Below are 13,400 nucleotides of genomic sequence, written 5' to 3'. Positions count from 1 at the left end.
CAGTGTGGACTTTGGCTACCACAGTGTTCTGTTAGAGAGCAGATCCAGGTGATCCTTTCTACCTTTACTAATGGTCCTGTGAAGACTTTTCCTTTTAATAATTTTGTTCCTCAACTTTTCTCGGTTCTGCTTTTCACTCTTGATTCTGTCTGCAAATTATTATCAGTGAGAATTCTCAAGATTTTGTTAGTTGACCATTGTTCTTCAATATTGCTTCTTGTCTGGGATAGAGAGAAAAGGTCAGAGATGGAAAGATAGGAGACAGTCTCTTGCTAGCATTTATAATGCCTTTGTGCAAATTAGAAAATAGTGCCCTTTCAGGGAGAACAGGTCTTACAGCTTGACAAATGAACACAGGTTGACTCTCATCCCCAGTTTACCTCCTCAGCTAAGCACCCTTGAGCAAGGACAACCTACCTCATCATATGCATGATCCTTTTAGGATATGGTACTCATGCCACCAGAATTTATTTTTCTTGCTTTGTCTATCATTCTTAAATTTAAATGTTAATGACATAATTTCATATCTTTTTTGTTATGTTGTAAGTATAGAATTTTTGGCTATTTTAATTTTTAAATTTTGTTAGATAATTGTGATCTTGGAAATTCTTCTTCTTCTTTTTTTTTGTTTTTGAGACAGGGTCTCACCCTGTCATCCAGGATGGAGTACAGTGGCGCAATCCTGCCTCGCTGCAAACTCTGCCTCCTGAGCTCAAGTGGTACTCCCACATGAACCTCCTGAGTAGCTGGAACTATAGGCACATGCCACCACACCCGGCTAATTTTTGTATTTTTTGTAGCAGCAAGGTTTTCATTCACCACGCTGGCCAGGCCCAAGTGATCCACCCGACTTGGCCAAAGTACTGGGATTACAGGTGTGAGCCACCACATCCAGCCTGGAAATTCTTATACATGGGGGGATACTGTGAAGCATATATATTTTTTAGTTGCTATTCTGCTTATATATTAAGCTTTTTTTTTTTTTTGAGACGGAGTCTCGCTCTGTCACCCAGGCTGGAGTGCAGTGGCGTGATCTCGGCTCACTGCAAGCTCCGCCTCCCGGGTTCACACCATTCTCCTGCCTCAGCCTCCCGAGGAGCTGGGACTACAGGTGGCCGCCACCACGCCCGGCTTATTTTTTGTATTTTTTAGTAGAGACGAGGTTTCACTGTGTTAGCCAGGATGGTCTCCATCTCCTGACCTCGTGATCCGCCTGCCTCGGCCTCCCAAAGTGCTGGGATTACAGGCGTGAGCCACCGCGCCCGGCCATATGAAGCATATTTTTTAACAGCAACCTTTTTTGTTTTTCATTAATGAAGAAAATGCTTTCCTTAAAATAGTACCAATATTTAGTATTGCAGGAAACAAACACCATTGTTTGGTGATGATTTTTTATTTATTGATTGTTAAATGTGTCTTTATAGAAATGTGTTTTTTCAATGTTATTTAAAAATTGTTTAAAACATTGTCTTTTTAAATATTGCTTTAGGAGTATCCGATTTTAATCTTCGTGTTGCATTGCAAACACTTCTGAAAGAGTACTGTGAAGTATGCAAATCTCCCAAAGAGAACAAGTTTTGTAGTTTTCTGCAGACATCTAAGGTTCGACCTCGGAAGAAAGCAAGAAAGTACCTGTATGCAGTAGGTGAGAGCCCTTTAGAAAGTAATAGAAATTATATTTGTGTTCCAGATCAAAATTTTTTAATATATTGTTGTTTTTACTATACATGATAGAATATGTGGGTGTATTGAAGAGGCATATTAAATTTCACATACAGGCTACAGATTTATAAACTGCATTTATATATTATGATAAATATATCTAAAAAGAAATAGCTATTCATTTTATATCTGTTATTCTGTGATCTAAACCTTTGAGTTTGTAGATTATTCAGTTATCAAATAAGTGACTAAAGAAGTGCTGCTTTAAAAGTAAAAAATTTGAATTCTTGTGAAAAATAAAGAAAATAAATCTCAAGTTTTTAAACTATTCACAGTATCTTAGTCATTAGCAGTGATAGGAATCAATGATCTCCAAAGTGTGGTTATAAAGGAAGATCCATAGGAATATCAGCGGAACATGTTACAACTTCTTTTTTTTTTTTTTTTTTTTTTGAGGCAGAGCCTCACTCTGTCACCCAGGCTGGAGTGCAGTGGCATGATCTCAGATCACTGCAACCTCCGCCTCCTGGGTTCAAGCAATTCTCCTGCCTCAGCCTCCTGAGTAGCTGGGACTACAGGCATGCGCCACCATGCCCAACTAATTTTTGTATATATGTATATTTTTAAGTAGAGACAGAGTTTCACCATATTGGCCAGGCTGGTCTCGAACTCCTGACCTTGTGATCTGCCTGCCTTGGCCTCTCGAAGTGCTGGGATTACAGGCGTGAGCCACCGTGCCCGGCCACATATTACAACTTCTTTTCATTTTTATTTCAAAAAGCATTAACTTAAATCTGGGTGTCGTGGCTCATGGCCTGTAATCCCAGCACTTTGGAAGGCTGAGGTCAGAGGATTGTGTGAGCCCAGAAGTTCAAGACCAGCCTATGCAACATGATGAAACCTTGTCTTTACACAGATATACAGAAATTACCCTGGTGTGGTGGTGTGTGCCTGTAGTCCCAGCTACTTGGGAAGCTGAAGTGGGAGGATCACTTGAACTCAGGAGGCAGAGGTTGCAGTGAGCAGAGATTATACCCTGCACTCCAGCCTGGGCAACCGAGCAAGACACTGGCTCAAAAAAATAAAAAAAAGCATTAAACTTTATCGGCATTTAAAATACATATAATATATAACATATTGATATATATAGTGCAGATCTGTATACATATTATAGTTTTTATGTAAGTACCTGATGTATGAGATAATTTATAATTTACACATATATAATTACAATTACATGTATGTATTAATATTTAAGTATAATGCTTTTGAGTGCTTCTTAAAATTTTTTTGCTGATTGGATGTATAGTCAAAACAAGGATTTCATCAGGAGGTTGATGGGGGAGGATTGAGGCTGCGGTAAGCTGTGATCACATCACTGGACTCCAGCCTAGGTGACAGAGTGAAACCCTGCCTCAAACACACACACACACACACACACACACACACACACACAGCTTTCAACTCACTATTTTTAATTGAAAAAGACACTAATGAAAGTTATAATGAAACTTTCCTAACTTAACAGATAAGCAGTGCCTAGATTTATATTTCATATAATATTCTATTTATAACCAAGACCAAGTGGTAAAACACTGAGGCTAACCGTCTTACTATTTAAGCCACAATCTTTCAGGAATTGGCAAATTTAAGAATATTACATTATATATAGAGGGAGAAAGTAAGCTCTAAACCATTTATTTCTTGTTATATAATAGTTATACCAAATGTTTAGCTGTAGAACACTAGATTTTCATTACTACCGTTTTTCTATTTAATAGTAAGGGATTTGCTGTGTACTCACTTTTCTTCTTTTGTTTAGGTGGATATACTCGGTTGCAGGGGGGTCGTTGGAGTGATAGCAGAGCCCTCAGCTGTGTGGAACGTTTTGACACCTTTAGCCAGTACTGGACCACTGTATCTTCACTTCATCAGGCTCGAAGTGGGCTGGGAGTAACAGTTCTAGGAGGGATGGTCTACGCTATTGGAGGTAATAATAAAAATGTCTTATTTTCTTTATTAGTCTTATTGGCTATATTCTAATATGCTTTATGATTTATATGTTGCTGTGTGATATACATATATCTAATTGTCCTCAATAAGTATTTACAGAAAGGATGGAAGGAAGGAAGGGCAGAAGGAAGGGAGGGAGGGAGGGAGGGACGGAAGGGGGAAGGGGGAAGGAGGAAGGGGAAAGGTGAAAGGGGGAAGGGAAAGGGGAAGGGGAAGGGCAAGATGGTGAATATTTCATATTGGATGAATACTGTGATTTATCACAAGCCAGAATACTTAGGTTTGGTTTTAATGAAAAGTGGTGGTGAGGTGTGGTGGCTCATACCCGTAATCCCAGCACTTTTGGAAGCCGAGCCAGGAGGATCACTTGAGCCCAGGAGTTTGAGATCAGCCTGGGCAATATATTGAGACTTTATCTCTTAAAAAAAATTAAAAATGAGCCAGATGTGTGGCACATTTCTGTAGTCCCAGCTACTTGGCAGGATGATGTGGGAAGATTACTTGAGCCCAGGAGGCAGTGGTTGCAGTGAGCCACGATCGTGCCACTGTACTCCAGCCTGGGTGACAGAGCAAGACCCTCTCTCAAAAAAGAAAAGAAAAGTTGTTTATAGAATATGGCACCCGCCTGGCGTAGTGGCTCACGACTGTAATCGCAGCACTTTGGGAGGCCGAGACAGGCAGATCACCTAAGGTCAGGAGTTCAAGACCAGTCTGGCCAACATGGTGAAACCCTGTCTCTACTAAAAATACAAAAAAATTAGCTGGGCATGGTGGCGGGTGCTGGTAATCCCAGCTACTTAGGAGGCTGAGGCAGGAGAATCATTTGAACTCAGGAGGCGGAGGTTGCAGTGAGCCAAGATCGTGCCATTGCACTCCAGCCTGGGCAACAAGAGCGAAACTCCGTCTCAAAAAAAAAAAAAAAGGTGGCATCAAAATTTAGATCAATATTTATGATAGAATTTTTTTAAATTCTGAAAGCTGCATTATGATTCATTTTTAATAAACCAAGCAGTATGGATACTGGGTACGTAAAAACCAAGTCAACAAGATAGTAGGATATATTTCTTGTCGAAATCCTGGTGTTTTGTAAAACTATTTTTATGAATTATTAAATAATAAAGTAACTGGGACTATAGGCATACATCACCATGTATGGCTCATTAAATATTTATTTATTTATTTGAGATGGAGTTTTGCTCTTGTTGCCCAGGCTGGAGTGCAATGGCGTGATCTCGGCTCACTGCAACCTCTGCCTCCTGGGTTCAAGCAATTCTCCTGCCTCAGCCTCCTCTGTAGCTGGGATTACAGGCATGCACCACCACGCCCGGCTAATTTTGTATTTTTAGTAGAGACAGGGTTTCTTCATGTTGGTCAGACTGGTATCAAACTCCCGACCTCAGGTGATCCATCCGCCTTGGCCTCTCAAAGTGTTGGGATTACAGGCATGAGCCACTACGCCTGGCCAATTTTTTTTTTTTTTTTTTAGAGATGGGGTCTCACTATGTTGCCCAGGCTGGTCTTGAACTCTGGAGCTCAAGTGATTCTCCTGCCGCAGCCTCCCAAAGTGCTAGGATTATGGATGTGAGCCATGGCACCCAGCCGGTATTTAAAAAAACATTATAATTATTTTATTTTTATTTTATTGATTTATTTTTTAGTGGGCCAGGGTTTGGCGAGCCATCCCCACCCAAAAATTTTATAAATATTTTCTGACTATGGGCCGGGCGCGGTGGCTCAAGCCTGTAATCCCAGCACTTTGGGAGGCTGAGACGGGCGGATCACGAGGTCAGGAGATCGAGACCATCCTGGCTGACACGGTGAAACCCCGTCTCTACTAAAAAATACAGAAAACTAGCCGGGCGAGGTGGCGGGCGCCTGTAGTCCCAGCTACTCGGGAGGCTGAGGCAGGAGAATGGCGTGAACCCGGGAGGCGGAGCTTGCAGTGAGCTGAGATCCGGTCACTGCACTCCAGCCTGGGCGGCAGAGCGAGACTCCGTCTCAAAAAAAAAAAAAAAAAAAAAAAAAAAAATTCTGACTATGGTACTGTCAATTTAAATTATGGTGATATAGGAACTATTTGATTTTTGTCTTTACTTTGGAGGGTATATAACTCAGAACTATTTATTAAATCAAGAAATGACATGTGCATCAGAAAATTCCATCAAAGAAATTAGAATTTTAAGCAATAACTTCTTGTCTGCATAAAGAGCACAATTCTATATAGTCTTTGACCACAACTTTAATAATTCCTTGTATGTGTCTTTTGTCAATTATGCATAGGTTTATCACTTGAACTCTTCTGTTTAACCTAGGGTCAGAGGTCCTTGTGTGACACTTGCATGTATGTATTCCCTCCCCTGATACCACAGAAGTGCTTACAGAGGCTCTTCAAAACTGCTGTGACTTCTCTAGCTATTAATACTGTCAACATTGCTATCTTAAGATATTCCTTAATATATAACTTTTAAATACTTTGAAAATTATAAAAGTTAGGTTTGTTGTAGAAAATTTTGCTAAAACAGAAGCATATGAAAAAGAAAATTTAAATTCCTGATGCCATAATCATACCACCCAGAATAATCACAGTTAACATTTTGGTTTAGTTTCTTCCCGATACATACATATCTGGGTTCATATTCTAAATGTTGGGTTTTAAAAATTAAGATATAATTCACATACCAAAATTTAGAGAATATAATTTAGTGGTTTTTAGCATAGTCACAAAGTTGTACAATCGTCACCACTATCTCATTCCAGAACATTTCATCACCCCAGAAAGAAACACTGTACCTGTCAGCAGTCACTCCCCATCTCTCCTCCTAAACCCTAGTAACAGCTAATCTACTTTATGTCTCTATGGTCTTGCCTATTCTGGACATTTCATGTAAATGGAATCATATAATATTGTGTCTGACTTCTTTCAGTTAGCAGTACTTCATTTCTTTTTATGGCTGAATAATATTTCATCGTGTCGAAATAATCATATTTTGTTTGTTTATTCATTCTGTAGTTGATGGACATTTATATTATTTCCACTTAATATTCAAATAAAAGTTTTTGTGTAGACATAAGTTTGATTTCTTTTGGGTATATACTTAGGAGTAGAATTGTTAGGTTATACGGTAACTCTGTATTTAACTTTCTTTTTTTTTTTTTTTTTTTGAGACGGAGTCTTGCTCTGTTGCCCAGGCTGGAGTGCAGTGGCGCAATCTCAGCTCACGGCAACCTCCGCCTCCTGGGTTCACGCCATTCTTCTGCCTCAGCCTCCCAAGTAGCTGGGACTACAGGCACCCGCCACCACGCCCAGCTAATGTTTTTTTGTATTTTTAGTAGACGGGGTTTCACTGTGTTAGCCAGGATGGTCTCGATCTCCTGGCCTTGTGATCCGCCTGCCTCGGCCTCCCAAAGTGCTGGGATTACAGGTGTGAGCTACCGTGCCCGGCCTTCTGTATTTAACTTTTTGAGATATATATTGTTATTAACTTTTTCTTTTTTTGCTTTTTACTTATGTAAAATACTTACTTTTATTTTTTTTAAAATTTATTTATTTATTTATTTATTTATTTATTTATTGTCAGACGGAGTCTCACTTGTCGCCCAGGCTGGAGTGTAGTGGCGTGATCTCGGCTCACTGCAAGCTCCACCTCCTGGGTTCACACCATTCTCCTGCCTCAGCCTCCTGAGTAGCTGGGACTACAGGTGCCCGCCACCACGCCTGGCTAATTTTTTTTGTATTTTTAGTAGAGACGGGGTTTCACCGTGTTAGCCAGGATGGTCTCAATCTCCTGACCTTGTGATCTGCCCACCTCGGCCTCCCAAAGTGCTGGGATTACAGGCATCAGCCACTGTGCCCGGCCTATTTATTTTTTGAGATGGAATCTCGCTCTGTTGCCCAGGCTGGAGTGCAGTGGTGCATTGTCAACTCACTACAACCTCTGCCTCCTGGATTCAAGTGATGCCTCAGCCTCCCGAGTAGCTGGGATTACAGGCATGCGCCACCACGCCCAGCTAATTTTTGTATTTTTAGTAGAGATCGGGTTTCACCATGTTGGCCAGGCTGGTCTTGAACTCCTGAACTCAGGTGATCTGCCTGCCTTGGCCTCCCAAAGTGCTGGGATTACAGGGTGAGCCACCACACCCAGCCCTTTTATTTTTATTTTTATTTTTTGAAATGGAGTCTCACTCTGTCTCCCAGGCTAGAGGGCAGTGGCACACAGCAACCTCTGCCTCCCAGGTTCAAGAGATTCTCCTGCCTCAGCCTCCCAAGTAGTTGAGATTACAGGCATAGACCACCATGTCCGGCCAATTTTGTTGTTGTTGTTTGTTTGTTTTTGTTTTTGTTTTGAGACAGAGTCTCGCTCTGTCGCCTGGCTGTAGTGCAGTGGCGCGATCTCCACTCACTGCAACCTCCGCCTTTCAAGTTCAAGTGATTCTCCGGCCTCAGCCTCCTGAGTAGCTGGGATTACAGAAGCGCACCACCATGCCTGGCTAATTTTTCTATTTTTAGTAGAGATGGGGTTTCACCATGTTGGTCAGGCTGGTCAGGCTGGTCTAGAACTCCTGACCTCATGATCCACCCGCCTTGGCCTCCCAAAGTGCTGGGATTACAGGCGTGAGCCACTGCGCCCAGCCGGATTTCTTCTTTCAAGAAGTAACTTTTTAGATCTTTAGTCCTTTTAAAAAATTGTCTATTTTGTTGATTTGTAGGTGCATCAGGGTTCCCAAGACCACTCTCAGGTTTAGTGATTTGCTAAAAGGACTTAAAGATTTAGCATGTAATTCTATCCACAGCTAAGATTTATTGTAACGAAATGTACAAAACAAAATCAGCAAAAAGAAAAGGCACATGTGATGAAGTTTGGAAGGAACCAGTTGACAGCTTTCCAGAGTCCTCACTCAGTACAGTCACACATGACATGCTTAATTCCTCAGCAATTAGTAGTGACAACATGTGGGAAGTATTGTCTACCAGGGAAGCTCATTAGAGACATAGTGCCCAAGGTTTTTGCAGGCAGCTGATCACATAGCCTCTTTCTTCCTAGCACATACCAAAATCCCAGACCCTCAGAAGGAAAGCGTATGTTCAGCATAAATCACATTGTTTGTACAGTTCAAGCACAGTGAGCCACTCTTACCATTTTGGGAAAATTTTGTATCAGTGGAGGAAACTGTTAACCAGCCATATTCCCAGATTCCAGCAAAGGATCAACCTTCCAAGTAGGCCTTTCTTTTCTTTTTTTTGAGACGGAGTCTCGCTCTGTCGCCCAGGCTTGAGTGCAGTGGCGCTGTCTCGGCTCACTGCAAGCTCCGCCTCCTGGGTTCACGCCATTCTCCTGCCTCAGCCTCCTGAGTAGCTGGGACTACAGGCGCCCGCCACCACGCCCGGCTAATTTTTTGTATTTTTGGTAGAGATGGGGTTTCACAGTGTTAGCCAGGATGGTCTCGATCTCTTCACCTTGTGATTCGCCCACCTCAGCCTCCCAAAGTGCTGGGATTACAGGTGTGAGCCATTGTGCCCGGCCCCCAAATAGGCCTTTCTAAGGACAGGCATTTTTAGGCCTGCTATGTTAACTATTTTCTGTACAATAGGAATTTTGTTTATATTCAGGATTCTAGGCCCTCATAAAGTCATATGTGCTATAAATATCTTCTCCTACTCTGCTGCTTCATCTTTTACTCTCTTTATGGGATCCTTTGATGAACAGATATTTTTAATTTTAGTGTAGTCAAATCTCTTATTTTTTTCCCTGTATGGTTAATGTTTCTTGCATCTTATTTGAGACATCTTTCCCTACTCCAACATCATAAGGACCTATACCTTCATTGTTTTATACAGTTTTATAGTTTTTCCATTCACATTTATGTCAGTAATCTACCTGGAATTTAGTTTTTATGGATAATATGCAGTAAGGCATTAGTTTCATTTTCCTCTCGATGTATAATCCATTATCCTAGCATGAAAGATTGTTGTTTCCCCACTGCTCTGTAATGCTAACTCTATCTTCTATCAAGCAATCATATGTATGTCTCTGTTCTAGAATTTCTTTTCTGTTCCATTAGTTTCTGTCTATCCCTTTTTAAATTATTATAGCTTTGTTATATGTCTTGATATATGATGGGACTGTTTCTCCTTATTTTTTTCCGAGAATGCTTGGCTCTTCTAGGCTCTTTGTACTTCTATATAAAGTTTAGAATCAGTTTGTCAAATCTGTTAAAAAATGGTTTTTTTTGATTGGGAATACATTAAATCTATAAATCAATATGGGGATAACTATCATCTTTACATTGACTCTTATTTTTAAATAGGAAAATCTTCATGATACATTGACTCTTATAATTCATGAACATTATTCATCTCTTCATTTATTTAGATGTTCCATAATTTAAAACTTTAAGTAATATTTTAAAATGTTATCCATAGAGGCATTGCATAATCTTTGGTTAGATTTACTCCTAAATATCTTATTGTAAAATTCTAAATTAGCTGGACATGGTGGCACAGCTTATAGTCCTAGCTACTTGGGAGGCTGAGGCAGGAGGATGACTTGAGTCCAGGAGTTCAAAGCTTCAGTGAGCGATGATTGTGCCACTGCACTCTAGCCTGGGTGACAGAGCCAGACTCTGTCTCTAAAAATAAATAAATAAATAAATATCAAAAAAAAAGAAAATTTGGGTATCTTTTTAAAATTTTTTCATTTTTATGCTGGGCGCAGTGGCTCACGCCTGTAATCCCAGCACTTTGGGAGGCCGAGGCGGGCGGATCACAAGGTCAAGAGATAGAGACCATCCTGGCTAACATGGTGAAACCCTGTCTCTACTAAAAATACAAAAAATTAGCCGGGTGAGGTGGTGGGCGCCTGTAGTCCCAGCTACTCGGGAGGCTGAGCAGGAGAATGGTGTGAACCCAGGAGGTGGAGCTTGCAGTGAGCCGAGATTGCACCATTGCACTCCAGCCTGGGCGACAGAGCGAGACTCTGTCTCAAAAAAAAAAAAAAAAAATTCATTTTCTGTTTGTTGTTAGGAAAGGATTACATTAAAACTCAAATTGTACCAGGGCCAGCCACCCAAACTACTATGTGAAAAAAAGTATAGAAGTATTAAAATGCAAATTGTATCCTAAAACATTACATGGATTGTTTGGATGGTAAAAATAGATAATAGGAAAATTGTGCCTGTTTCATAAGTGGGCTTTAATAAATGACAGTGCTCTAGATTCAAAATAATGCTTGACAGGCAAATGAATAGTATAAAATCAGACATAATGGTTGAATTTTTGACAATAGGGAATACTACTGAATATTGTATTATGGTGCTAGTCTATTAGCATTACTAAACTTTCTAATATATGTCTCTTTTATTTAACTCAGGTGAAAAGGATTCAATGATTTTTGATTGTACTGAATGCTATGATCCAGTTACTAAACAGTGGACAACTGTAGCTTCGATGAATCATCCTCGCTGTGGCTTAGGAGTGTGTGTGTGTTATGGGGCTATCTATGCTTTGGGTAATTATGCTGTTCAGTTTAAAGATAGCTAATATTATTTATGTATTTATTTTTAATTTTCATTTTTGTGGATACATAATAGGTATATATATTTATGGGGCACATGAGATACAGGCACATAATGTGTAATAATCACATCACGTAAAATGGGATATCCATCTCCTCAAGTATTTATCCTTTGTGTTATAAACAATCCAGTTATACTCTTCTAGTTATTTTTAAATGTACAATTAAATTATTATTGACTATAGCCACCCTATTGTACTATCAAATACTGGATCTTATTCATTCTTCCTTTTTTTTTTTATTCAAATTCATTAACTATGCCCACCTCCTGCCTCCCCACCCCCACTACACTACCCTTCCCAGCCGCTGGTAACCATCCTTCTACTCTCTGTCTCCATGAGTTCAATTGTTTTGATTTTTAGATCCCACAAAGAAGTGAGAATATGAAATGTTTGTAGATAGCTAATATTATTTAAATTGTTGGGTTCTGATGACTTTAAAGATGTTCTTTTCCTCTTTTCAGCTCTTTACATTCTTTTTTTAAAAACCAACTGGCTTTAGTCTATATACTCTGGAGGCTGGGCAAGGTCTTAGGGGAAGGTGTAGGTAGGGTTCAGGGGGGTCAGGGGGTCAGGGGTTGGAGGGGTTGGAGGGGTTGGAGGAGGGTGCCCAGTTGGCTGGCTGACCAAACTGCTAGTCATACACATTCTTCTGCAGGTATCTCTGGAGCTACTGTATGCTGTAGATGTGCTTGCCAGCTCTTTAAATTCTTATTCTCAAAATTGTATTACTGGAGATAAAATATAGATGAGACACATCCAGTGCAGTGCTTTAGCTGAGCAGTTAAATCTCATTATTTTAATTAAGTGTATAACATTTTTAGCACTCTGCATAGTGGCCTAATTATGTTTAATATAAGAAAACAGATGCCAAAAAATTAAATATATCACAAGGAAGTTCTGTACTATATTTTTATTCTTGTAGATGTAGTGAATGATTATGAGCTATTCTACTTTGAATATCTGTGTAACAAATGTTACAATCAAGGTTGTTCCTAGGGAAAGTTATAAGTTAACATAGCTCTCAGCCTCCCCTATTTTCTCCTTGTCACTCCTTCAATTCACTGTAACTCAGTGTCTTCCCCTCATCCAAACCTATTGTGCAAAAAATATGAGTTACCTTAAGGTGAGTGTAATCTATTATATTTTATTACCTCCATAAGTAACTGCATTTTTCAGTTAATTGTGGGAAAAAATATTTTCAACTTTAAGAATTGGAAGGTGTTGGCCGGGTGCGGTGGCTCACAGCCTGTAGTCTCAGCACTTTGGGAGGCTGAGGCGGGCGGATCACAAAGTCAGGAGATCAAGACCATCCTGGCTAACACAGTGAAACCCTGTCTCTACTAAAAATACAAAAAGAATTAGCTGGATGTGGTGGCGGGCGCCTGTAGTCCTAGCTACTCGGGAGGCTGAGGCAGGAGAATGGCTTGAACCCGGGAGGCGGAGCTTGCAGTGAGCCTGAGCTGAGACTGCACCACTGCACTCCAGCCTGGATGACAGAGCGAGACTCCATCTCAAAAAAAAAAAAAAAAAAAAGGGCCGGGCACCATAGCTCAAGCCTGTAATCCCAGCACTTTGGGAGGCTGAGACGGGTGGATCACGAGGTCAGGAGATCGAGACCATCCTGGCTAACATGGTGAAACCCCGTCTCTACTAAAAAATATGAAAAATTAATTGGGCGAGGTGGCGGGCGCCTGTATTCCCCGCTACTGGGGAGGCTGAGGCAGGAGAATGGGGTAAAACCTGGGAGGCGGAGCTTGCAGTGAGCTGAGATCTGGCCACTGCACTCCAGCCTGGGCTACTGAGCAAGACTCCATCTCAAAAAATAAAAAAAAAGAATTAGAGAGTGTTAAGAAAATGTTATTGTGGGGATAAAGGGTCTTTTTGAAGTTCCTGAAATTAACCAAATACACAGTATGCTCTGATTAGGCTTGGAGCTGGCCTTGATTAGGATAAACATTCTGAGTAGCCAGAAGTCATTTCAAAAGGTAGTTTTGCAAAATACTGTCTTTTCCATGCAATATATTGAAGTTTGGAGCTTTCTTTGTTTTGTTTTGTTTTAGTCTTTAGTGAAAAATAGGGAGTTAAAAGACTTGAATTCTTTTTTTTTTTTTTTCTCAAAAGAGCATCAGTTGTGCAAGGACCTGAGTTCTAC

General features: G+C 40.4%; 1 protein-coding gene across 5 annotated transcripts in view; it reads left to right on the top strand.

Annotated features, from left to right (window-relative positions):
- Nucleotides 1-13,400, top strand: part of IPP (intracisternal A particle-promoted polypeptide) — a 78,785-nt gene that overhangs the window by 13,748 nt on the left and 51,637 nt on the right. For all 5 annotated transcript variants that reach the window (XR_002523253.2, XM_009207600.2, XM_031668095.1 and 2 more), the window contains exons 4-6: nt 1,490-1,645; nt 3,485-3,652; nt 11,043-11,180. Coding sequence is in view for 4 of the 5 variants with exons in the window: in XM_009207600.2 (XP_009205864.1) it covers nt 1,490-1,645; nt 3,485-3,652; nt 11,043-11,180 (462 nt within the window). In the remaining variant the exon portion in view is untranslated. The remainder of the gene's footprint in view (nt 1-1,489; nt 1,646-3,484; nt 3,653-11,042; nt 11,181-13,400) is intronic.

The sequence above is a fragment of the Papio anubis genome, chromosome 1 (genome assembly GCF_008728515.1).
Source record: "Papio anubis isolate 15944 chromosome 1, Panubis1.0, whole genome shotgun sequence".
Lineage (NCBI taxonomy): Eukaryota > Metazoa > Chordata > Mammalia > Primates > Cercopithecidae > Papio > Papio anubis.
The sequence above is the reverse complement of the archived record's forward strand: the minus strand, read 5'-3'. Positions and strand labels throughout refer to the sequence as shown.